This window comes from Gymnoscopelus braueri (genome assembly GCF_963280865.1).
Source record: "Gymnoscopelus braueri genome assembly, chromosome: 24".
NCBI classification, from domain to species: domain Eukaryota; kingdom Metazoa; phylum Chordata; class Actinopteri; order Myctophiformes; family Myctophidae; genus Gymnoscopelus; species Gymnoscopelus braueri.
The window spans coordinates 12,956,427-12,979,863 of record NC_137626.1 but is presented as its reverse complement, the minus strand read 5'-3'; the positions used below and the strand labels follow the sequence as shown (position 1 = coordinate 12,979,863).

The window sequence follows — 23,437 nt, the reverse complement described above, 5'->3', positions numbered from 1 at the left end:
TTTGAATCATTTTGATTTTTTTTTCTCCACACAAATGTTCTCTTCTGGGGGTCCCTGGCACAAAACAGGTCTCGGGGTCTTAACGAGTCAAACCACATTTCAAAGGTGAGGCGGACATTACTTCAAGAGTATATTATTATATATTTTGGTTGTATATTTTCAAGCATATTCCAGGAATTCACAGTGTGTGATGTCATGCTGGGGTCAGGTGCAGCATCATCATCATCCGTTCCTGTGACATCACAGCCTGTGTGTTGTGATTTGAGAGAGAGAGATAGAGAGACATTGAGAGAGAAAGAGAGAGAGAGCGAGAGATCTACGGCGGCCTGTCTAGTCTGTCGTATGGTGGTGATACTGATAATGTGCAGCGGATTGAAAGCAGTTCAGTAAAACTTGGTGTGTTTTCCATCATCGGACACACAGCAACAACGGATCGGGAGTGAGACCCAGACAGCGCATTAACCCGGGGGTTACGCTGGCATATCATCGCCAGTGCGGTGGAAAACGTTGGGGATTTCGGGCCCTGACTGACTGACTAGACCGTCGCGGCCCAGAGGACTCGAGTGAAGTTCGAGGCGGACTACCAAAACTTCTTCCTCAAACAAGGGGCCCCGGGGCTCCCTGTCTGTCTGTCGGACCCGGGACCCCCCCTTCCCCGGACCACCACCGGGGGACCCCCTGTGGATGAGGAAGACGGTGACGCGACCACGCATCCGTCCCAGGTACAAACGAGCAAGCACACTGTTGTCCCAGTATATGATGCATGCATGTGTTCGTGCAAACTTGTTATTCTTTTAGCCCCGTATACGCGACGTGCTAAAGCGGCTAACGTTAGCCTACCGATATGAGCCTGACACTGACAGCTCCGCCGTCGCCGTCCGCCGCAAGGATGCTACGGTGACGTCACAAATGGACTGTCCGTGGGTCTAAAAATTAAATAAATACCAAAAAGAAATGGATAAAATCCACAATCAAATTAATAAAAAAAAAACACAATTAAACAAATACAAAATAAAATTAAACAAATAAAAAATTAAATTAAACAAATAAAAAATACAATTAAATAAACGTAAAATACAATTAAAAATATATATATATATATAATTAAATAAATATTTAATTTAATTGTGTTTTCTATTTATTTCTTTGCGGTTTTTTATTTATTTCATTGTGGTATTTATTTTCACATTTTTAGACCTATGGACTTCCATAGTTAGGTCACTACGGCACATTAAAAACAAGTCTGAAGCACTTCCGCGTTGATGGGGACGACGTCACTCGCGTATCCCTTGTGTATTTGTACCTTCCAGGTCGACACACACGGAACTGTGATAAGCTAACCGTTTTAGCCACTTAGCTTTCTCCCTGCATACATCCGAACTAACTTCGGACGGTCTAAGCGTGTTGTTGTGTCTGTTGCTTTGCAGACTGTTTACAAACATGGTGTGAGGCGTCCCACTCTGCGTCTGCTTTAATTAACATTGCAGGGGGAAACGTCACTGGTTGTGTGTGTGTGTGTGTGTTTGTGTTTGGGCTAAGTTGCTAACGTTAGCTAAGTTAAGTCATAAACAAGTGGTGCTATAAGTGGAAAAAATACTTTTATATAAGTAAAAGTATCAATACTGCAATGTAGAAATACTCTGTTGCAGGTAAAAGTCCGGAAATCAATGTGTACTTGAGTAAAAGTACACAAGTATTGGTATCAAAATGTACTTAAAGCACCAACAGTTGAAAGTACTCATCATGCAGAATGTCCCATTTCACAAGTTTTCAAATGTATAAAGTGTATTATTTTTTTTTGAAAATAGCAGATCTACAAGCTCACAATGCATTGTGAGCTTGTAGATCTGCTATTTTGAAATGGCCGAAATGTATATAGGGCTGAAGTGGTTAATGTATGTCTTGTAATAATAATCTAAATCTGCAAAGTAACTTGTAACTAAAGCTGTCAAATAATTGTGGTGGAGTAAAAAGTACAATATTTGCTTCTGAGATGTAGTGGATTAGAAGTAAAAGTATTGAATCGGAAATGCTGAAGAAAGTAAAAAAAACCTCAAAATTGTCCTTATAGGTACAGTACTTGAGTAAATGTACTTAGTTACTTTTTTACACCACTGGTGTTAAGTGGCTATGTAGCTGTCACAAACTTTGTTGTGTTCTCTTATCATCGCCTTGCAAATAATATAAATCTGTAAAGTTCGACAATTTTGCAGCCCCCTGTCTAACCTATATGTGATGGTATTGTTGACAGCATTCATATGCAGGTAATAACCATACAACCAGTGGTGGAAGAAGTACTAAGATATTTTACTTAAAGGGGTAGTTCACCCCCCAAAAAACTTTTTTTCTATTGATTACTCACCCCATGGAGCCTTGAATTCATGGATATTTTTTTGTTTTTGTCGCATTCCTTCCTTTATTATTTGATTATAATAAATTTAGCCCCATTGATTCCGGTAGGAGACACAAATGCATTTGTGTCTCCTACCGGAATCAATGGGGACACATTTATTATAATCAAATTATTGGCTTAGGAATGTGACAAAAACAAAAAAATATCTATGAATTCAAGGCTCCAGATGGTCAGTAATCAATAGAAAAAAAGTTATTTTGGGGGTGAACTACCCCTTTAAGTAATAGTAGCAATACCACAATATAAATACAAAATAAAATATACTCTGTTACATGTAAAAGGCCTGTGTTCAAAATGTTACTTGAGTAAAAGGACAAAAAGTATTGGCATCAAAATATACTTAAAGTTCCAAAAGTAAAAGTACCAAAATGTTTGAAAATAGCAGGTCTACAAGCTCACAACGCGTCGCGTTGTGAGCTTGTAGATTGTATAAAATAGGGCTGAAGTGGTTAATGTTTGTTTTATAGTATAATAATTTATCTGTAAAGTAACTAGTAACTCAAATAATTGTGCTGGAGTAAAAAGTACAGCATTTGCCTCTTGAGATGTAGTGGAGTAGAAGTAAATACTGAAAACCGGAAATACTCCAGTAAAGTAGAAATGTCTCCAAATTGTACTTGTGTGTCAATTACACACCCCATGAAGCCTTGAATTCATGGATTTATTTTTGTTTTTTTGTGGCATTCCTAAGCCAACAATTTGATGACCGGGTGTGTATCCGGTAGGAGACACAAATAATCTACTTTGTGTCTCCTACCGGATACATTAGCCGGTAGGAGACGGGAATCAAATTATTGGCTTAGGAATGCCACAAAAACAAAAACAAATCTATGGATTCAAGGCTTCATGGGGTGTGCAATTGATAGAAAATAAGTAATTTTTTGGGTGAACTACTCCTTTAACACCACTGCATACTATGATGATTAGGTTGTGGTATCCCTCATAACTTATATCCATTTAGGTAAATAATACCAGGGGCCATCTTGATTGACTATAATAGTTCATCACCTGACAGGCAGTTATAGGTTGAACAAAGTGATCTGTGACTCTATAAAAGAGAGGGTCCCTGGTATTGTCTTACAGGTCACACAGAAGAACTGACAGTACAGTGTACACATGGAACAACATAGACCCTTACGGGTCCATTTGACCCGTAAGGAAAACATGGTATCGGTACATCTCTATTCATGACTTGTGTCCACTGGTGTTGCAGGAGAAAGGAGCCCCTTTGATGGGTGAATCCTCTTTCCTGGACTCCTGGGTCAACCAACGTGCCATGATGATGGGTATGTGTTCATTTATGTGTGTGTGAGTACGTGTGCGTGGGTGTGTTATTTATGACCATTTGAATATTGGAAAGAATCCAACATCCTCTATTGTGTGAGAGAGTGCGAGTCTGTTATCTCATGAATCATCTCTGAGTGACATGGTATAATAGTCTTCTTTTTTACGCACACATGTTTACACAAAACTTTAAGAGCCAGGAAAGAACTAGAGAGCATTCAGAGCAATTGGAAAACATTGGGAATTTTTGGAAACTCGACAAACTCGACAATACATTTTCTCTACATCTGAGACATTTGCCTGATGCTCCTCTTTGGAGCAAATTATAACAGGCACAGTTAGACTAAACGTAAAAAAAAAAAAAACGTGGCTCTCTGTTGCAAGATCTGTTAAAAAGCATTGTCAGCCATGAGTCGAAACGAGTTTGTTCCTGTCCAGCCATGCTTTAATTAAAGGATCTTTTTAAAAACACATCTTGCATCATCAGAGTGTCTGGGATTTATTTTCCGTCTGCTGTTAACCATGTGCCATCCTGAAGAGCACCTGATTTTAAAATGAATAAAATAATTGACCCAGTGCACCTGATCACCCTTTCTCGGGAGGGACAAGACATAAGAGAATCACTCCAGATGTGTCACTCAGATGTTCTTTTGTTTTGGTCGCCACACAGATGAGCAGGAGGCGTTGAATTCGATCATGCAGGACCTGGCTGAGCTGCATCGCCACTCCAGTCGTCCTGCCATGTCGCTGTCGGACCTGGGCAAACCCAAGAGCTCCTCGCCCAAGAACCAGGTGGGCCTGGCCTCACTCACTGCCTTTGAGCTATTTCCACTGCATGACAAGCAGTGTTGATTTTTGACAGCACATTTGTATTTAGTTTTCAGTCATAGTCTTTTGAATAAAATGCTGATTAGTTTTAGTCCTATTTTAGTCATCTGAAATGTTTGACTTTTAGTCCAGTTTTAGTTGAAAAAAATAATTTTGGCGGCTGTGATCAGTGTTGCCAGATTCTGTGAGAAACAAGCAACCAGGTCTAGGAAAACCAGCCCCAAAAGAAGCGACTATGGGCCACATGTGCACTTTAACATATACATCAGCTATTTGAAAATAGCAGATCTACAAGCTCACAACGCATGCGACGCGTTGTGAGCTTGTAGATCTGCTGTTTAAAAATAAAATCTTGCGGGGAAATTACAATAAGCAGATCTGGCAACCCTGGCTGTGATGCCATCGAAATGGCATATTTTCACTTAGCTGCATGCCGAAAACAGCAGATCTACAAGCTCAACGCGTTGCGTTGTGAGCTTGTAGATCAGCTATTTTCGGTCTGCCCCCCCCGCACCCATGATGACTTGCTTTAGTTCTACTGGATCTCTTCTCCACTAGTCCCTCCCAAACATTTTAGTCTAGTTTTATAGGATGAGGTTTTCACAATTTCGACACGTGTTGTTGTATTTTGTGATGTTTAGGATAGTTTGCATAATTAATAATGGTAAACCATTGCCTGTAATTGGCTGTATTTGAAGCACTATGTTTTGTTGAGAATAGCCGCTGCAGCCGGACATCATTTGTCAACGTTTTCACAAAAGACGGATACTAGTAGTAAATGGATTGTGCATTGAGAAAATCCCTTATGTCATAACCATTGCAGCGCACGTTCCAGGCTTTATTGTGCAATATAGGAAATGTAGTTTGCAGTAATGCACCACAGTCATAATAATAAAGACACAAACACAACGCTCTTTAACCCATCCAGGAACGCATCTGTGTCATTTTAGATTTTTAGCTATTATTTTTTATACTTTGGCTATTCAAAATAGCAGATATACAAGCTCGTAGCGCAGCATCGTGTGCCGCGCTACGAGCTTGTAGATCTGCTATTTTTGAAAAATCTTGTGTTTTTTTTTTTAAACAACATTTTTAACTCAAATCTTTGCTTCTGGGGGGTCCCTGAAACAAAATATTTTTATGGTGATCGGCGGCCAAAAACATAGTTTTGGGGGTCGTTGACAAGAAAAAGTTTGAGCTGCACTGATATAGTTTTTTCAACCATATTTTTTTTCAGAAAAATTAATACATTTGTTGAGACATTTGACAGTTACAAATGTTCGCTGTAAACTAAAGATTTGCACACATTTTCAAAACTTTTCAAAAATAGCAGATCTACAAGCTCATAGTGCTTCAACTCACTCGGCATTTAAAAGTACCAGTGGCATTGATCAACGTAGAAATCGGACCTTTGCAGCTGCGTAGACATGTTGTGTGGGTTTATATGTGCGTGCTTTGCTCTATCAGGTAACGTCACTGTTTATCTAACGAGCCGTCTCTGTTTTTTACATAGAACGACGTGCGAGTGAAGTTCGAATTCAAAGGGGAGAAGAGGTAAGCCATCAGCAGCACTGATTTATTTTCATTTATTTCAAACCATCATGCAGTCCCTCAATATTACAGCTGATAAAAAAACAACTATACAGTGGTTCTCAACCTTTTTCAGGCTCACGTTGTGAGCTGGTAGATCAGCTATTTGCCTCTTTCTTATATTATTTGACAATGTGGCCAATGTTTGACCAGTTTTTATAGTATAGTTAGTTGATTACTTTTGATGCAGTAATGGTCTATTAAAAAGTCCTTAAATTGTCACTTAACTGTTATCTGGGGACCCTCCCCAAAATCATGTTGGGGTCCCGACCCACAGGCTTGAGAACCACTTCTATACCTGTACATCTATACATGTATCTGTGTTACCTTAAATACCACCCCACCCTGTCCGACACCCACCCGTAACTCTGTATCCACCCACACCCTAATTGTCTTAGATCAGGGGTGGGCAACTTTGGTGATGGAGAGGGCCACTATATTTCCACACTCACTCCAGAGGGCCACATTGCACATACTGTAGGGCCATTCTACAGTATGTCACACAAAAGTAGCAAAAATAGCCGATCTACAAGCTCAAAACGCGTCGCAAAGCGACGCGTTTTGAGCTTGTAGATCGGCTATTTTTGAATTGGAATCCCGATGTTTTTGCTATTTTTGAATTGGAATCCTGAAGAGTTTAATTTTTATTTAATTTCAAATGCATTTAGTTATATTTATGTTAACTTTATAAACTTGAATACAAATACATTGGACATAAAAAAGAAAATTAGAATTTTAATAGTCATTAAAGGAGAAATCCGGACATTTTAAGTGTTATCTTTGATGTGTAGTTACTCACTCACCGAGTTAGGAAGTGGCGTTGAGTTTTTCTCGCGTCTCGCGAGATTTCCCGTCCTCGGCTCACTGCGCTTCTCGGGAAATCTCGCGAGACGCGAGATTTCACGCGAGAGGAAAACATTCACGTCGCTGACCATGAACGCCAGCTCGTGAGTGATAAACAGTGCATGTGAAAGTATCAGGAGACACCATGAGGAGGATTTGTGGAAAAAAAAGAAGTTTGGAGCTGTGGAATTAGGCGATTTTCACTAAGACACGCGCCTCCCACTATGCCAATGGTGGGGGTCGACCAGACTCACAGACAGGGGAATCGCTGGAAAAACTCAAACTCAACGCCACTTCCTAACTCGGTGAGTGAGTAACTACACATCAAAGATAACACTTAAAATGTCCGGATTTCTCCTTTAAGCTACTAATATATACTGAAGTAATTAAAGGGGGTTATGTTTGGAACCGGAGCAGCTGAAATCAATAATGTATCAGTATTCCGATATTAACCTGCGGGCCGCATTAAGTGAAGGTGGGGTCCGCCAGTTGCCCATGTATGTCTTAGATTAACGTTAATATGTTAAATTCATCTGTACAGAAACATTTTTTACCATAATGTTTAATGAATGCATTTCCTGTGCAGCCCGTTGAGGTTTCCTTGTGGGTGAAATGTATTCTAAACGTGATTGACTCTCAATCACGTTTAGAATAGTCATCATTACAGCATCACTGTGATGCGCAATTTCCTGGATTACGCTCGGCTTTTAACCCATTCAGACCAGGAACGCATCCGTGTCATTTTTAGATTTATTTGGGCTATTCAAAAATAGCTGATATAAAAGCTCATAGCACGGCACCGAGTGAACTTGTAGATCTGCTTTTTTTTATTTTTTTATCTTGAAAGTTTTTGCAAATCTTTGAATATATATATATATATATATTTTTTTAAATACAACATTTTAACTAAAATCTTTGCTTCTGGGGGATTCTACAAATGTCTTCTCAATCCTAACAGTTTGTTGTTGCTATAATCAGTGGTTCTCAAACTTTGTTCATGTCAGGGACCCCCAAAATGATATGTATTTGGCCGCGGACCCCTATCTCAAAATATTTTGTTCCAGGAACCCAACCAGAAGCAAAGATTTGAGTTAAAAATCTTCGCTTTAAAATATATATATATTCAATGATTTGCAAACAAAAATCACGATTTTTCAAAAAATAGCAGATCTACAATCTCATAGCACGGCACTCGGTGCCGCGCTATGAGCTTGTAAATCTGCTATTTTTGAATAGCCAAAGTATAGAATAATGTTTAAAGTGGTTACACAGATGTGTCTTAATGGTTTAATGTTCATGTGTATTGTAATGTACACAATGCTGAAGTGATTCTCCTCAGTAAATAATCTATTTGGACTCTCCTCTCTCTCTCTCTCTCTCTCTCTCTCTCTGTAGGATCCTGCAGTTCCCTCGTCCTGTCAAGCTGGACGATTTGAAGGGCAAAGCCAAAGTGGCCTTTGGCCAAACAATGGACCTTCACTACACCAACAACGAGGTAGGTGGAGTATTGTAAAGCAGTGGTTCCCAAACTAGGGGGGACGGTCTCAAAAAATAATTTTGTTAGCTTAATGTGCAACATTGTTTTCTCTCTGAACAGTAAACAAACCAACATGCGGTATAAGTTTCTACAGGGTATCTGCACATTTCTACAGTTACAATTTAAGGACTTTTAAGATCCTTTTAACCCATTTAAACCTGAGGCCGATTCTAAAAATGCCCTCTAAATCCTGACCTAAGTATTCTGAAAAACTTCAAAATATTTATTCAAAAATGTAAAATAAAATGTATATACTGTACATGGCAACAAACAACCCGAAAAGGGGTTCCCGTCTTGAAAGGTATTCACAAATAGGGGTTCCTGCCCTAAATGGGTTAATACCAAATTGGCCAAATTGGCAAATATTACGTAAGAAAGAGGCAAACATTGTGAAAATATCCAAACTACACGCTCACAATGCTCTGCAGTGCGAGGCCCTGTGAGCTTGTAGTTTGGCTTTATTTTCACTAAATGTAATGCCTACAATTCCAAGTGCTTGTCAGGGTGGGGTGCAGTTCAAATATGATTATTTTGGGGGGTCACTCACGGCCTGAAAAGTTTGGGAACCCTTGTCGTAGAGCATGTAGGGCTGTGGTATCACTGGAACGTTTTCCAACCAGATGGTTCTAGCTTTTACTCCTAATGGCTCTTTGTGATTGCACAAGAAAACAAGAACTAGCTCAAAATACGAGCTACCAGGAACTGGTGTTTAGAACCAGCTTTAGGTATTGTTGTTGTTTCCGCTTGACTTAAGAGGAAATGGTTACAGTAGTGTTGTTTTCATTTTCCTCATATTGATAAGCTTCTCCTCTGACCAAATGATGAGGAGACAGAGTTCGGATCTCATTGCTTCCTGGTCTCATGGTTTTCTCCATTATACCGATATTCCTTCCTCTACAAATGCTAACAACAACATGCTAACAAATAACTAAATTTAGAAACACAGCAGTGCCCTTTCATCATCAATCGCTTGAGTGATGCAAGCACTGTCACAATAAACAGTGCAGTGCTGCTAGTAGAGTTCTCAAATTCTGCCCGGACCCGACTGGGCCGGGCCCAAAATATTCTGTGACGAAAATAATTAATGTTTTTTTAATTAAATCTATTACCCCCAAAAAAGACATTTCAACTACTGACGGTAAGGCTGACGGAAATGGCAGTGGATGTGTTGAATGCAGCTTAAAGTGAACTTTAGTCAGAGAATCGGGTGGCAATGGCCAAAACTCAATAGAAAATCTGCGATCGAAAATCTGCTTAAGTGGCCGTTTTCAAGATGTTTTGGCCATTATCTTTGGAACGGAAGGTCCAATCTGCTCAGTTCAAAGCTTGTTGGGTGCGTGACCTTGTGGACATAACGCACATAATAACTATTTTTGGGGGTTTTCGCCCGGGCCTCGGGCCGGCGCAGTAGAGCCCAGTTAGGGCCGGGCCTTAATTTTCAGGCCCCTTTGAGAACTCTAGCTGCTAGTCCATGCCCCCAAGGTCCTGTTTGACACGGCCTGTCTCAGATATCAAGCAGGTACCAATAATTCAACAACAAATGAACTCTGTGAACACTCTTTGTTAATTGGAAATCCAAGAGGTCCCGTTTTCTAGGACCAAGAAAGTATCGAAATATCCGCTAACCGTTGCAATCGAAAAAGATCCCCGTTCCCCACTCGGTCTCTTCCACCTTCTCTCACGATTTCTCCCCTGAACGTCGTCTTCATTTGATGTCCTCTCTCCTGTAATTTCATCCCTCTCTCTCTTCGCTACCAAGAGCAAACATTCCCTGTAATGCATTGGTTCTCAAAGTCGGGTCCTTGGGGGGGTACCAGGGGGTCCCCAGCTAAATTAGTTAATATAGCATTTTAACCACTTTAACCATTTCACACTTTGGCTATTCAAAAAATAGCAGATGTACAAGCTCATAGCGCGGCGCCGAGTATTATTACTAAGATATTGAGTATGAGTATGATATTTCTATGAGCTTGTAGATCTGCTATTTTTGAAAAATCCCTGGCACAAAATATTTTGGAGGGGGGGGGGGGGGGTCCGCAGCCAAATACATATCATTTTGGGGGTCCTTGTGCATTGATTTCCTTTTGTGTTAGCGCTACATCCTCCTCCTGATTGGGGGGTCTCTCTCTCTCTCTCTCTGTCTCCCGTCTCTCACTTATCCCCCCCCCTCCCCCTGCCCAGTTGGTGATTCCTCTGACCACTCAGGATGACCTGGACAAGGCGGTGGAGCTTCTGGACCGCAGCGTTCACATGAAGAGTCTGAAGATCCTGCTGGTGCTGCAGCTCTCCTCGCAGGTCAGCAGTGATGATTTCGTCGACAAAAAAAACGATGACAAAAATAAAACGAAAACTAAATAAAAACTTAACTCTTTCACTGCCAAGAGTATTTTCATAAAGTACTCCCCCAGTGCCAGCAATTTGCGTTTTTTTTTATTTTTTTATTTTGTAATTTTTCATTCAAATAAATGATCTGATTGGTTTTTTAAACCCATAATACAGTTCTACCAGTAGAGAGCAACAAATCGACACATTGATGATCTCGCTGGCTCACTCGCCCCCTCCCAAACAGGCTCACGTCATATCCGGTCGTAACCGGATGTTGACATTTTTGACAATCGTTGATCGGGCTAAATTACGATGTGATACACGACTACGATGACTGATCGTCACCCAGACCAAAGAGAGTAGACGTGGACCTCTCCGTTTGTTTTTTATACCGTGTGAAAAACCGTGACTTTCCCTATTCTGGCCGAAAATGACCGCGGGAAAAAAATGAGGACCGGAAATGGAATCTGCGTCATGAAACCGGAACCCAATGAGTCTGAAGGAGTCAGGAAGCGAAAGTGATCATGAAAAATAAACAGTATAGCGCGACCACAGTCAAAAGTAAAAACTCGGGATTTCTCGTGCTGGCACGGAGGGTACTCGGGAAAAACTCGGGATATCTCGGGGCGTGGCACTGAGAGAGTTAAGCTACAATGACTAAAACTAAGGCGAAATATATTGTCAATTTTGTCAACAGATACAAACTAGACTAACATTAGTCTAGTGAGGGACTAGTGGAGAAGAGATCCAGTAGAACTAAAAGACAAGTCATTTTATGTTGGGCTCTGAAAATAGCCGATCTACAAGCTGCGACGCGTTGTGAGCTTGTAGATCGGCTATTTTCAGCATGCAACCAAGTGTAAAATCAGCCATTACGACGCCATCAAGGCACCGCCAAAATACATTTTAGTCGACTAAATCAGCTGTAGATTTAGTCGACTATAATCTTATGATATTTAGTCGACTAAAACTAGACTTGCAGTAAAACATTTCATATGACTAAAGCTAAATCAAAGTTTGCTGTTTGCTGGCGGGGGGGGGACACGCAGAAAACATCGTCGGGAACGGGGAGTCGAACCCGCGACACACTGTCAGGCTGGCATTGCAGCCTATAGGGTGCCTAGGCCGCCACGCCTACGGCCCAGGCCAAGCGTGTCACGGCAAACGTGATCAACGCCATCAAGGGGGCGATTATCGTCCGATAACCGACCGTATGGCCGATTTAACCCATTAATGCCTGGAACGCATCTGTGTCACTTTTAGATTTCTTTAGGCTATTCAAAAATAGCAGATATACAAGCTCGTAGCGCGGCACCGAGTGCCGCGCTATGAGCTTGTAGATCTGCTATTTTTGAAAAATTGTGAAAATTATTTTTTATGTTTTTTTTCGAATAATTGTTAGGATTTAGATTTTTTTAGACACGGCCTCAGGTCTTAATGGGTTAAGTCGATGCATAAGCGTGTGGCAGGTCGTTAAAGGTTTCTTCTGTGTTGTGTTGTTGTTGGACATGTAGACCACCTCCTCTCCCATGGACCTGTTGCCGTCCAACGAACAGCTGGACAACACGGGCTTCAGCGTCGCAGACAAGAAGAGCATGCTGGCTTTGATAGGTAATAATGCTAACCCGGAACGGTCGGTATACAACAACCTAGTTGGACCCTTTTTTTTTTTGTTTCCCCCCCCCCCCCCACGGAACACTGCACCACTATCTTGCACCTGTAAGTCGTTCTGGATAGGAGCATCTGCTAAATGCCTAAATTGTTAAAGGGATATTTCACTTTCAAATAAAATAAACATTAAAAATAAATATTTTTTAAAAATGAAAAAAGTTATGGCAAAATCACGGCCCCCTCACACATTAGTAGGACACTCTAATGCGTGAGGGGGGCGTGATTTTTCCATTACTTTTTTCATTTATTTTTAATATATTTTTTAAATGTTTATTTTATTTGAAAGTGAAATATCCCTTTAAGTTGAAAACAAGTAAAGTAATTAAAAGTAGCATAGCAAGGAGAAAAAAAATGTAGGACATGGATAAAGAATGCAATAAATAAGGGTAAAGTAAAGAAGTACATTTAATTAATAACGTTATTTTTCCTCTTAACCCGTGTCCTTCCCCAGGCTCTCATTCTACGGACCGCAGCTCACCTCCGCCCGGCTACATTCCCGACGCCCTCCAGCAGGTGGCGCGCAACGGCTCCTTCACCAGCATCAACAGCGAGGGGGAGTTCATCCCTGAGAGCATGGACCAGGTACTCACTGTGTGTGTGTGTGTGTGTGTGTGTGTGTGTGTGTGTGTGGAATATTGGGCTTAACCCATTAAGACCTGGAACTGTGTCATTTAGATTTGAGCTAAAAAAGCATTATTTTACACTTTGGGCTATTAAAAAATAGCAGATATACAAGCTCGTAGCGCGGCACCGAGTGCCGCGCTACGAGCTTGTAGATCTGCTATTTTTGAAAAATCGTGAAAATGTGTGCAAATCTTTCAATATATATATTTTTAAAGCGAACATTTTTAACTCAAATCGTTGCTTCTGGGGGGTCCCTGGAACTAAATATTTTGATGGGGGTCCGCGGCCAAATACATATCACTTTGGGGGTCCTTGACATGAAAAAGATAGAGCACCACTGATATAGAAACATACGTTTTTCAGAATACTGTTGAGATTTAGGAGACATGTACAGTAGAATCGGCTTCAGGTCTCAATGGGTTAAAAATTGTCTAATATTCGAATATTAATAATATTATTGTTATAGAGCACCAAAGTCCTGACGTCACTGCCAGTAGAGGGCGCTTTCCGCAGGTTCATGGCTTTACTTTTTGTATTGATATCCTCATTGGGGAATCTTAGATCGCTTCATATAAGAACTGTGTTCCAAAAATAAACACACCACCCTGGCGATTTTACTCGTATGGATATGAAGCATCGACTGAAGGTGTAAATGTACACATTTACCCAAAGAGTAACACAATATAAACACTAGAAACGAGTCAAACAACCCAAAGACTGCATTTCCCATGAACGCGGCTGCTGTGGGGACAGTGATTTCAGACCCGGAAGTAGTAGTTCTTAAGACTTTTACTGCAGACTTTTAAGGCAGAACCTCTAGTGGCAGTCTAGTGGCAGTGACGTCAGACTTCGGTGCTCTATTATACTTATAAAATACTTATATATATATATATTTTTTTTAAAATATTTATTTGACAGGGACATGGGATAGCTGTAGATCAGCTTGTAAGGTTAATAATGGCATTGATATAATCACTGTCTTTTTGATGTTCATGTCCTCACAAGTATAGTAATACAAACGTGTGTGTGTGTGTGTGTGTGTTTGCATGTTAAGGTTGCATCATGGTTTTTGTGTGCAGAGACCTTTGTGTGCAGACAGTATTTGATGACTTCATGTTGACATATCACAGCCCTGAGTGCTGCTGTCCACCTGATTCGAATGCTATCAATGCATTGAATGGGCGAAATAGGCGATTTATTAGACCTTTGAATGGGCGAAATAGGCGACCTACTTACCTACCCGCGATTTATCAGACCATTCATTGGGTGTTATCAAGACATACTGATCTACCAACGGACATGACTTAAATAGTTCAGTTTCGGTTTTGGTTTTGGTTTCGGACCATGACGGAGGCGCGCAGTCACAGGCGAACTGTCACCCCGTGAAGGACCACCGAGGGAGCTAAGGCGACCGAGTTTGCCGTCCTGAACGGTGTGACGTTCGCCTGTGACTACTCAGCGCCGTTCGAGTTATGTACCGATAGGCACAGAATTAGGGGTGGGACGATATGGGTACCTCACGATACGATATGTATCACGATATTAGGCCCACGATAACAATATATATCACGATATCTGAAAATGCCGATATATTGCGATATCACGATATATTGCATGAAATTTAACCAACGATATATCACGATATCTGAAAATATCGATATATTGCGATATCACGATATATTGCATGAAAATTCACCAACGATATATCACGATAGTCCTTGTATTCAATTCATAAACACATAAAATAGCACCAAACAGTTCAAAATCATCATTACACAAATACAGAGTAGGAAAAACAACGTATCAAAAAAAAAAAAAAAACGTTTTATTTTTATTTTTAATATCGATATTTTTCGGGAGGATATCGATTATTTATCGCGGGAGAAAGTATCGCGATATATCGATATATCGATATATCGTCCCACCCCTACACAGAATCGTAAATATTGTTGTGGGGACTGCTCCGCCTCCAGGTAGGTCAGTAGCTCCTGATTACGCCCCATGAATGGTCTGATAAATCGCGGGTAGGTAGTAGGTCGCCTATTTCGCCCATTCAAAGGTCTAATAAATCGCCTATTTCGCCCATTCAATGCATTGATAGCATTCGAAGCCGGTGTGCTGTCTCACACGTTTGTACCGCAAAGGCGATCCAAAATACGTAACATTCATTGTGCAGCAGCCCGAGCACGTACACGGGTGTGCACGTGTAAATTCACGCACACATTTCATACACCGATGGCGGAGGGAAACCGTGCAAGGCACCAACCTGCTTCATCGGGAGCAATTAGGTTGTTCAGCGTCTTGCTGAAGGACACTTCGACACTGACTCTGGGGGAGCCCGGGATCGAGCTGGGAACCTCACCGGTTGCCATCCGGCCGCTCTACCGGCCACTCCACCCCTGAGCCACCAGTCTAGTGGCTGCCGGGCCCCATGTATGTATGTATGTGTGTGTGTGTTGTAGCGGATTACCCTGTTACGGTCGCTTGTTTGGGGTGCCAGCCGGCTTTTCAACCGACAAATTTTGAATGTGAATACCATAACAAGGGTAACGACCCACCGCAAGGATACACATTTGGAAACGCCATGCAACCTGCATGTACCACACAACATGAACCCATAAATTACACACCACACAGTCACAAAGAGGAAAAGACCCAATTCAACACTCAATTTCAATACAATTCACATTAAAGAAAATCACGCAGTCCTTGTTTAAATCAAAAAATACCTTGTTAGGATTTATTCATTCCTCAAGTCATAGTTCAGATCCACTTCCCAGCTCGAAAGTCCCCACAGTTAATAGTTCAGTTACTCCAAAAAACCCAAAATAAATGCTGCTTAGGAACAGATCCACGGCCAAAATAAACAAAAATAGCCCCCTTCAACACTCCTCCAACCTCCGTGCTCCGCCTGTTAATAGGCTCCACAGAAACGTTACACTCCAGAAACCAGGCTCCCCTTTACCTTGCGTGGAATCACGGATTAACGGCCGGTCCTGATCCGCCGTTAATGTCGCCTCGCCGACGTCCACTTTGTTTGTTTGTTCTGTTGTTGTTTGTTGCTTTACCGCGGATCCGACGGAGGTCCTCCCGACGCAGACTGTAACTCGCGCGGCGCACGGACGCTAAAACTTATGGCTATAGTAAACACAAACCGAACGGTCTCAGCCTCTTCGTTGTGAAACCTTACACAAAACAAACACACAGACAGTCACGGAGGCAGCGGGGTGATTTTCCTGGAGTGCACTTCAAAGGGAGCGGGGTGGAGAACGTGCGGAGACAGAAGGAAGGTGATAGGCTGACCGGTTTTGTGAATGGGGAGTGGAACTAGTGAATGAATGTGACGTGAAAATAAAACTCAGGGGGCGGACCGCCACATTCCCCCCCCCTTAGAAAAACTGCACATATGCAGGAAATGTCTTAAGTTCATCTCTTCTTTAGAGATCTCTTCTTTTCAACCCCACTCTCTGGTAAGGGGCTGGAGAAACCCAAGAACTCTTCCTCGTCACTCTCCTCGTTGAAGATATCCAACACACGCTGGCGTTCCTGTTCGTCCAACTCCTGTGCTGATGGGTAACAAGGTTTAAGTCTTGAGACGTGGACTACCTTCCGATCCTCACCCGTCTCCTCCAGTACCACGTCAACGTTAACCGGCCCCACCTGAGAGATCACTCTATATGGTCCTAGCCATTTGGGTGCCAACTTTGCCGTGAATGACTTCTCTGCTTTAGAGTACGGATGAGAGCGTAGCCAAATTCTGTCATTGTCCTTCACAAGCAGGTCTCGTCGCTTCTTATCATAATTCCGTTTCTGCCGGATGCGACCCTTCTGTATGTTTTCCTGTACAAAGACCTGGAGCTCCTTCAGTTCGGTCACATTCTTGTAGGCCGGACAGTCGGGAGGAGGAGTCCAGGGTTGCAGCATCACATCCAGAGGGCTTCTGAGGGTCCTGCCCAGGTTCAATTCAGCTGGAGTGACCCCAGTGGTTTCATGAACGGCCGAATTCAAAGCAAAACGGAAATCAGGAAGATGCTTGTCCCACTGTTTATGGTTGTTTTTGACATAGGATGCAATCATAGGTTTAAGGGTGCGGTTAACTCTTTCCGTGAGATTGGTCTGGGGATGATATGCTGTCGTCATCTTCTGCCGCAGGTTCCATTTGGCACAGGTTTCCTTGAAGACTGCAGAGACAAACTGGGACCCCTGGTCAGAAAGGATATAATGGGGGACCCCCCACCTTGTGAGGATTTCCTCGGTGAGGACTTTGGACACTGTTTCCGCTGTGGCCTTTCTCAGGGGGTATAGTTCCACCCAACGAGTGAAGTAGTCCACAAACACTACGAGGTAGACATAGCCTTTAGTACTCCGCGGAAACGGGCCCATGAAATCCACTCCAATCATCTCCCACGGACTCTCAACCACCGTCTGCTGCAGCTTCCCTGCAACCTTGCGACTTTCAGGTTTGTACTTCTGACAAGTCTCACAGTTCTGAACATAGGTTTTCACCTCCAAACTCAATCCCGGCCAGTATACCAATGTATGCATCCGCTTGTAGGTCTTGTACCTTCCCAAATGACCTGAGATGGAATCATCATGGAACATCTGAAGGAGAGGTTGTCGGAAACAGCCAGGTATGTATACCTGATAGACCGTTTTATGGGGGAGCTGCACGACCCTATAGACTTTATCCTCCAGGATGGTGAACTTGATGGAGTCATTCATAATGAGCTCCCCCGCCTCCATGATGGAATTGTAGATCTTCTGTATCTCCGGGTCCCCTTGTTGAGCTTTCCAGATCTCCTCATCAGATATGGGAAGTTCCTTGCGAGGTTCTCCCTTCACTGACATCATGGTGGCATACTCTGTTGGCTCATCAGAAGAGGTGTCACTGGGTGCTCTGGACAAGGCATCGGGTACCGTATTATACTTCCCCTTCCGATACTCCACGGTAAAGGTGAACTCCTGTAGGCGAAGAACCCACCGAGTGAGGCGTGTACTGGGCTTCTGTGACTTGAACATCCAGACCAAAGAAGAGTGATCGGTTACTACTGTAAAGGATCTACATTCCAGATAGTACCGCCATTTCTCCAATGCCCATACCACAGCCAAGCACTCTTTTTCGGTTGCAGAGTAATTCCTTTCAGCCTTATTCAGACTTCTGCTCCCATAAGCCAATACCTCCTCAGAACCTAATCCAGTTTGTTGGACCAGCACAGCCCCGAGGCCGACATCACTGGCATCCGTATACACCACAAAGGGCAGATTGAAGTTGGGATGTCCCAGGATGGGTGGGGAAACCAGGTGGTTCTTCAGGGTGTCAAAGGAACGTTGGCATTCGGGGGTCCACCGGAATTTGACTCCTTTCCGTTTAAGGTTGTTTAAGGGATCCGCAACCTCAGAAAAGTTCTGCACAAAACGGTGATACCACCCCGACATACCAAGAAACCGTTGTACGGCCTTCAGGTTTGTTGGCACAGGGAAATCCTCCACGGCCTTCACCTTCTCAGAGTCCACTTGGATTCCAGCTGCTGAGACCATGTGGCCCAAGAAACGCAGAGATGTTTGGAAGAACTTGCTTTTCTTCATGTTCACCGTGAGGTTGGCAGATCTTAATTTATCCAGAACAGCCTGGATGTCCGAGAAATGCTGTTCCCATGAAGCAGAGTAAATGATGATGTCGTCTAAATAGACGAAACAAATGCTTCCCCTGAGTTTTCCCAAAGTCATCTCCATTAGCCGTTGGAATGTAGCTGGAGCGTTCTTGAGTCCAAATGGCATGACTTTGAATTGGAAGAGTCCCAGGGGAGAGGCAAAAGCGGTCTTGTCAATACTGTCCTGATCCATCCGGCATTGCCAGTAGCCATTATTCAAGTCGATGCTTGAAAAGATCACTGATCCGGCTAGGGAGTCCAGGATTTCTTGAATAGTGGGTAATGGATAAGCGTCAGTGTAGGTTACGGCATTGAGTTTGATGTAATTGACACAGAACCTTGGTTTTCTGTCCTTCCTAGGGATGAGGACTACTGGGGAAGACCATGCTGAGGATGAGGGCTCAATGATATCCATCTCCAACATTTCCTCAATTAGCTCCTTCATCACCTGAAGTTTTGCTGGGGATAGCCGATAGGGTCTCTGCTTTATTGGCACACCTTGTGTGACAAGGATTTTGTGTGTGAGCACACCAGTACAGCCCAAGCGAGAAGTACACACATCAGCGTTCTCCTGTAGCTGATCAAAGAGACAGCTCTTTCCTACGGCATCCATCTGGGCTCCCTCAATGGCCTTCCTTAAGAGCTCCGCATCCAGAATAGCCTCAGTAGATGTAGCTGAACCCCGAGGGTTGATGGCAGAGAAGAAGCAGAGTTGGCCCTTCCATCCCCACTCCGCAGGAGTGTCTGTGTCTTTCTCAAAGCAGTACTTCTTACTGTCCGTGTTAGAAGTGAACCAATACTGGTTTGTCCTTATCTCAAGCTGCAAGCCGATGATGCACATGAAATCCAAACCCAAGACAATAGGGCAAGCTAGGGCTTCTGAGGACAACACCACCACAGGTAAGGTGCAAGTATGACCCTGTAAGGTGAGTGCCAATTGCTGCCACCCTAAAGGCCATCTCCCTCCCCCATCTGCCAAGTAGAGGGGATTTCCTGACCAAGGAATCAGATTTGCATGTTCAGGCTTGACAGCATGCCACATTTCCTCATTTAGAAGGGTGTAAGATGAGCCAGTGTCAATCATAGCCTTCCCCTTCTCCAGACCGATGGTCAGCGTCACAAACAACTGCTGTGGATAAGGCCTGGGAGACAAGAAAGGAGAAGTTGATGATGGGAGAAGTTGGGACGGAGGAAGGTGGGACATGGTACTCAAAGTAGGATTGTTTGACGTTGATGGTTGCTGATGTTGCTGGTTGTAATTAGCAGATTTATTGTTCCTGCTTTTGTACTGGGGACAGGAATAAGGTGCATGGGAGCCCTTACACCGCCAACAGTACGTTGGTTTGGCTGCTGCCTGGTTTGAATCGGATGCTCCTTGGTTCGAAGGTGGTTGCTGAGCTGTCTGTCTAGGCGTAACAACAGACTGGGCCTGGTTGGGGGCAGTAGTGTACCTTTGCTGTTGTAGTTGTTTTCCCCAATCCTTTTCCAGCTGCTGTCCCAGCCTAACCAGCTCATCGACAGAGTTCACCCGGCTGCTCCTCAACTGACAAGCCAACTGAGGGCGGATGTTTTTTAGCAGGAGCTGTATCACTTTAGCCTCTGTGATGTCCGTCTTCCAGCGGCGACAAAGTGAACGGTATCTGTAAGCAAAATCCCTTATGCTCTCATTCTCTCCTTGAATCTGTGTCCGTATTCTCTCCTCCAGTTCATCCATATAGTCTTCCGACAGGAAGGCAAAAAGGAACTTTTCCTCAAATTCCTTCCAGGTATGTGTTTCCAGCCTCATGACATCCCACCAATCTCTTGCCGTTCCATGAAGGACACTCCTCATAGTGGCAAGAATCTCCTCCTCACTTAGTGGGTTTAGGGACAAATAGTCATGACACTGTTCCAAATACATTAAGGGATCACTGCAGTCCTCCATCCTCCCAAAGCATGGGAACTGCAACTTGATTGGACTTTTCCCCATGAATCTTCCTCTTAGCTCAGAGGGCTCAACTGGTGAGGACGTTCGTTCTGGCAAACCACCCATTTGCATGGTGGATTGCAGCTGTGGGCGCGTTCTCACCATAGGTGGCAGCACAGGTGAGTTGTCCAACTGGGCAGTCTGCATTGCAGTATTCGAAAACGTTGAAAGTAGGGGGAGGGTGTTCTGTTTTATTAGTGTAACCTCCTCAACTACGCTGTGCAATTCCCGGCTGCATGCCATAGTTTCCTCTTGCAGCAGATTGACCGCCTCCGCCATAGGGTACATAACCTCTTGTAGGTCTTTCAGGACATCAACATGCAATTTATTCATTCGCCATTTTAAGGTATCAGTTATTTGAACTCTGAGGTATTGTGTGTGTTGATTCAACAACTCCTTAAAGTTTTGACATCCACATTCTGGCTTATTATCAATGGCCTGTTTGATTCCTCTTAGAGTCTGAGCCTGATTCAAACTTGTCCTTTTGTTAAGTTGCTGCTCCGTTTGCACCTCCCTCATTTTCGAATTCAGGTCTACCAAAAACCGTTCCAGAGTTTGTATACCTTGCACTGTTTGCATGAAGAGACCGTTCTCCACTGGACCTGTAACATCAAGTGGCAGAGTGGGCTCCCACAGGTCCATGTCCCTTAGACACCTATCCGTTTGCATTGAATAACTCCTCCTGTTCCCCTGACTACTCCCAGGGGGCTCCAGATCTCCAGAGGGTACTGCATCACCCAGTATGACATCCTGACTTTCCGCAGGGGGTGCTGGTGATGCAGTGGAAGATATCTCAAACTGTACACCTCCCTGACCACTCACAGGGGGCGCCAGTGGTGCAATGCACAATAAATCAACCTGTACACCTCCCTGATCGTCCACAGGGGGCGCCAGAGGTGCAGTAGATAGTGACTCCACCTGTATACCTCCTTGAATGACAACAGGGGGCTCCTGTTGTCCTGGTGAAGATGAAACATCCTGTATGCTCCCCTGGTTGTCCACAGGGGTCGCCTGTTGTGTGGGGTCCGACAAATCACTCTGTATTCGTACCTGTCTGACAGCAGGCACCGGTGGTACAGAGACTGTAGTATTTGATATGCTCCCTCGAATGCCACCAGTGGGGGTTATTAGCCGAGGAACGTTCCTTGTCTGTGGGAGCCTGTGGACCTCCTGTCCTCTAGGGGCCACAGAGGACCGCAAACGCCGAAAGCGCTCCATGAAATCCTCCATTTTGTTTGACATGACAGCATGAAATAAAGCAAGTTGTCTTTGAAAGTAAAGAAACTGTGGTTACATACGTAACCTCCCGTTTTTCCCGTTTTTGTAGTAATAGAAATGAATGTGTTTTGTGTCCACTTCCAGTTGACCTTTTTGTGTGACTGTCCTTTTTTTTTCCTTTTTGACTTTTTCCCAACTTTCCAGGGTTGTGGTGTCCGTTTTTTCCTTATCTCCACATAAGAGATTGGTGTGTTTGATTTATTCCTTTTAAATCTGGGGTGCCATTTTTCTGTAGCGGATTACCCTGTTACGGTCGCTTGTTTGGGGTGCCAGCCGGCTTTTCAACCGACAAATTTTGAATGTGAATACCATAACAAGGGTAACGACCCACCGCAAGGATACACATTTGGAAACGCCATGCAACCTGCATGTACCACACAACATGAACCCATAAATTACACACCACACAGTCACAAAGAGGAAAAGACCCAATTCAACACTCAATTTCAATACAATTCACATTAAAGAAAATCACGCAGTCCTTGTTTAAATCAAAAAATACCTTGTTAGGATTTATTCATTCCTCAAGTCATAGTTCAGATCCACTTCCCAGCTCGAAAGTCCCCACAGTTAATAGTTCAGTTACTCCAAAAAACCCAAAATAAATGCTGCTTAGGAACAGATCCACGGCCAAAATAAACAAAAATAGCCCCCTTCAACACTCCTCCAACCTCCGTGCTCCGCCTGTTAATAGGCTCCACAGAAACGTTACACTCCAGAAACCAGGCTCCCCTTTACCTTGCGTGGAATCACGGATTAACGGCCGGTCCTGATCCGCCGTTAATGTCGCCTCGCCGACGTCCACTTTGTTTGTTTGTTCTGTTGTTGTTTGTTGCTTTACCGCGGATCCGACGGAGGTCCTCCCGACGCAGACTGTAACTCGCGCGGCGCACGGACGCTAAAACTTATGGCTATAGTAAACACAAACCGAACGGTCTCAGCCTCTTCGTTGTGAAACCTTACACAAAACAAACACACAGACAGTCACGGAGGCAGCGGGGTGATTTTCCTGGAGTGCACTTCAAAGGGAGCGGGGTGGAGAACGTGCGGAGACAGAAGGAAGGTGATAGGCTGACCGGTTTTGTGAATGGGGAGTGGAACTAGTGAATGAATGTGACGTGAAAATAAAACTCAGGGGGCGGACCGCCACAGTGTGTGTGTGTGTGTGAGCCTCTGATGTCTTCAAACTACATTGTCTTTCTTCAGATGCTGGACCCGCTGTCCATGAGCAGTCCAGAGAACTCTGCGTCAGGCAGCTGTCCTTCCTTAGACAGCCCTCTGGACAGGTCAGACAAGCAGCCGATATATATCGGCCATTATTTGACTTTTGTTTTAAACCACTTTTCAACCTGTGGTCCCTATTTTGGGCATCGGCGAACCTTTTTTCTTTCTCCAAAAATGTAAAAAAAAAAATGTTTTACTGGAAA

General features: G+C 43.5%; 1 protein-coding gene across 2 annotated transcripts in view; it reads left to right on the top strand.

The window, feature by feature from the left end:
* Positions 1–296: 296 nt before the first annotated feature.
* Positions 297–23,437, top strand: part of map3k2 (mitogen-activated protein kinase kinase kinase 2) — a 63,916-nt gene continuing 40,775 nt past the window's right edge. For both annotated transcript variants that reach the window (XR_013932724.1, XM_080422639.1), the window contains exons 1-9: positions 297–722; positions 3,627–3,699; positions 4,368–4,489; positions 6,039–6,079; positions 8,354–8,453; positions 10,677–10,790; positions 12,335–12,431; positions 12,943–13,073; positions 23,217–23,296. Coding sequence is in view for 1 of the 2 variants with exons in the window: in XM_080422639.1 (XP_080278765.1) it covers positions 3,645–3,699; positions 4,368–4,489; positions 6,039–6,079; positions 8,354–8,453; positions 10,677–10,790; positions 12,335–12,431; positions 12,943–13,073; positions 23,217–23,296 (740 nt within the window). In the remaining variant the exon portion in view is untranslated. The remainder of the gene's footprint in view (positions 723–3,626; positions 3,700–4,367; positions 4,490–6,038; positions 6,080–8,353; positions 8,454–10,676; positions 10,791–12,334; positions 12,432–12,942; positions 13,074–23,216; positions 23,297–23,437) is intronic.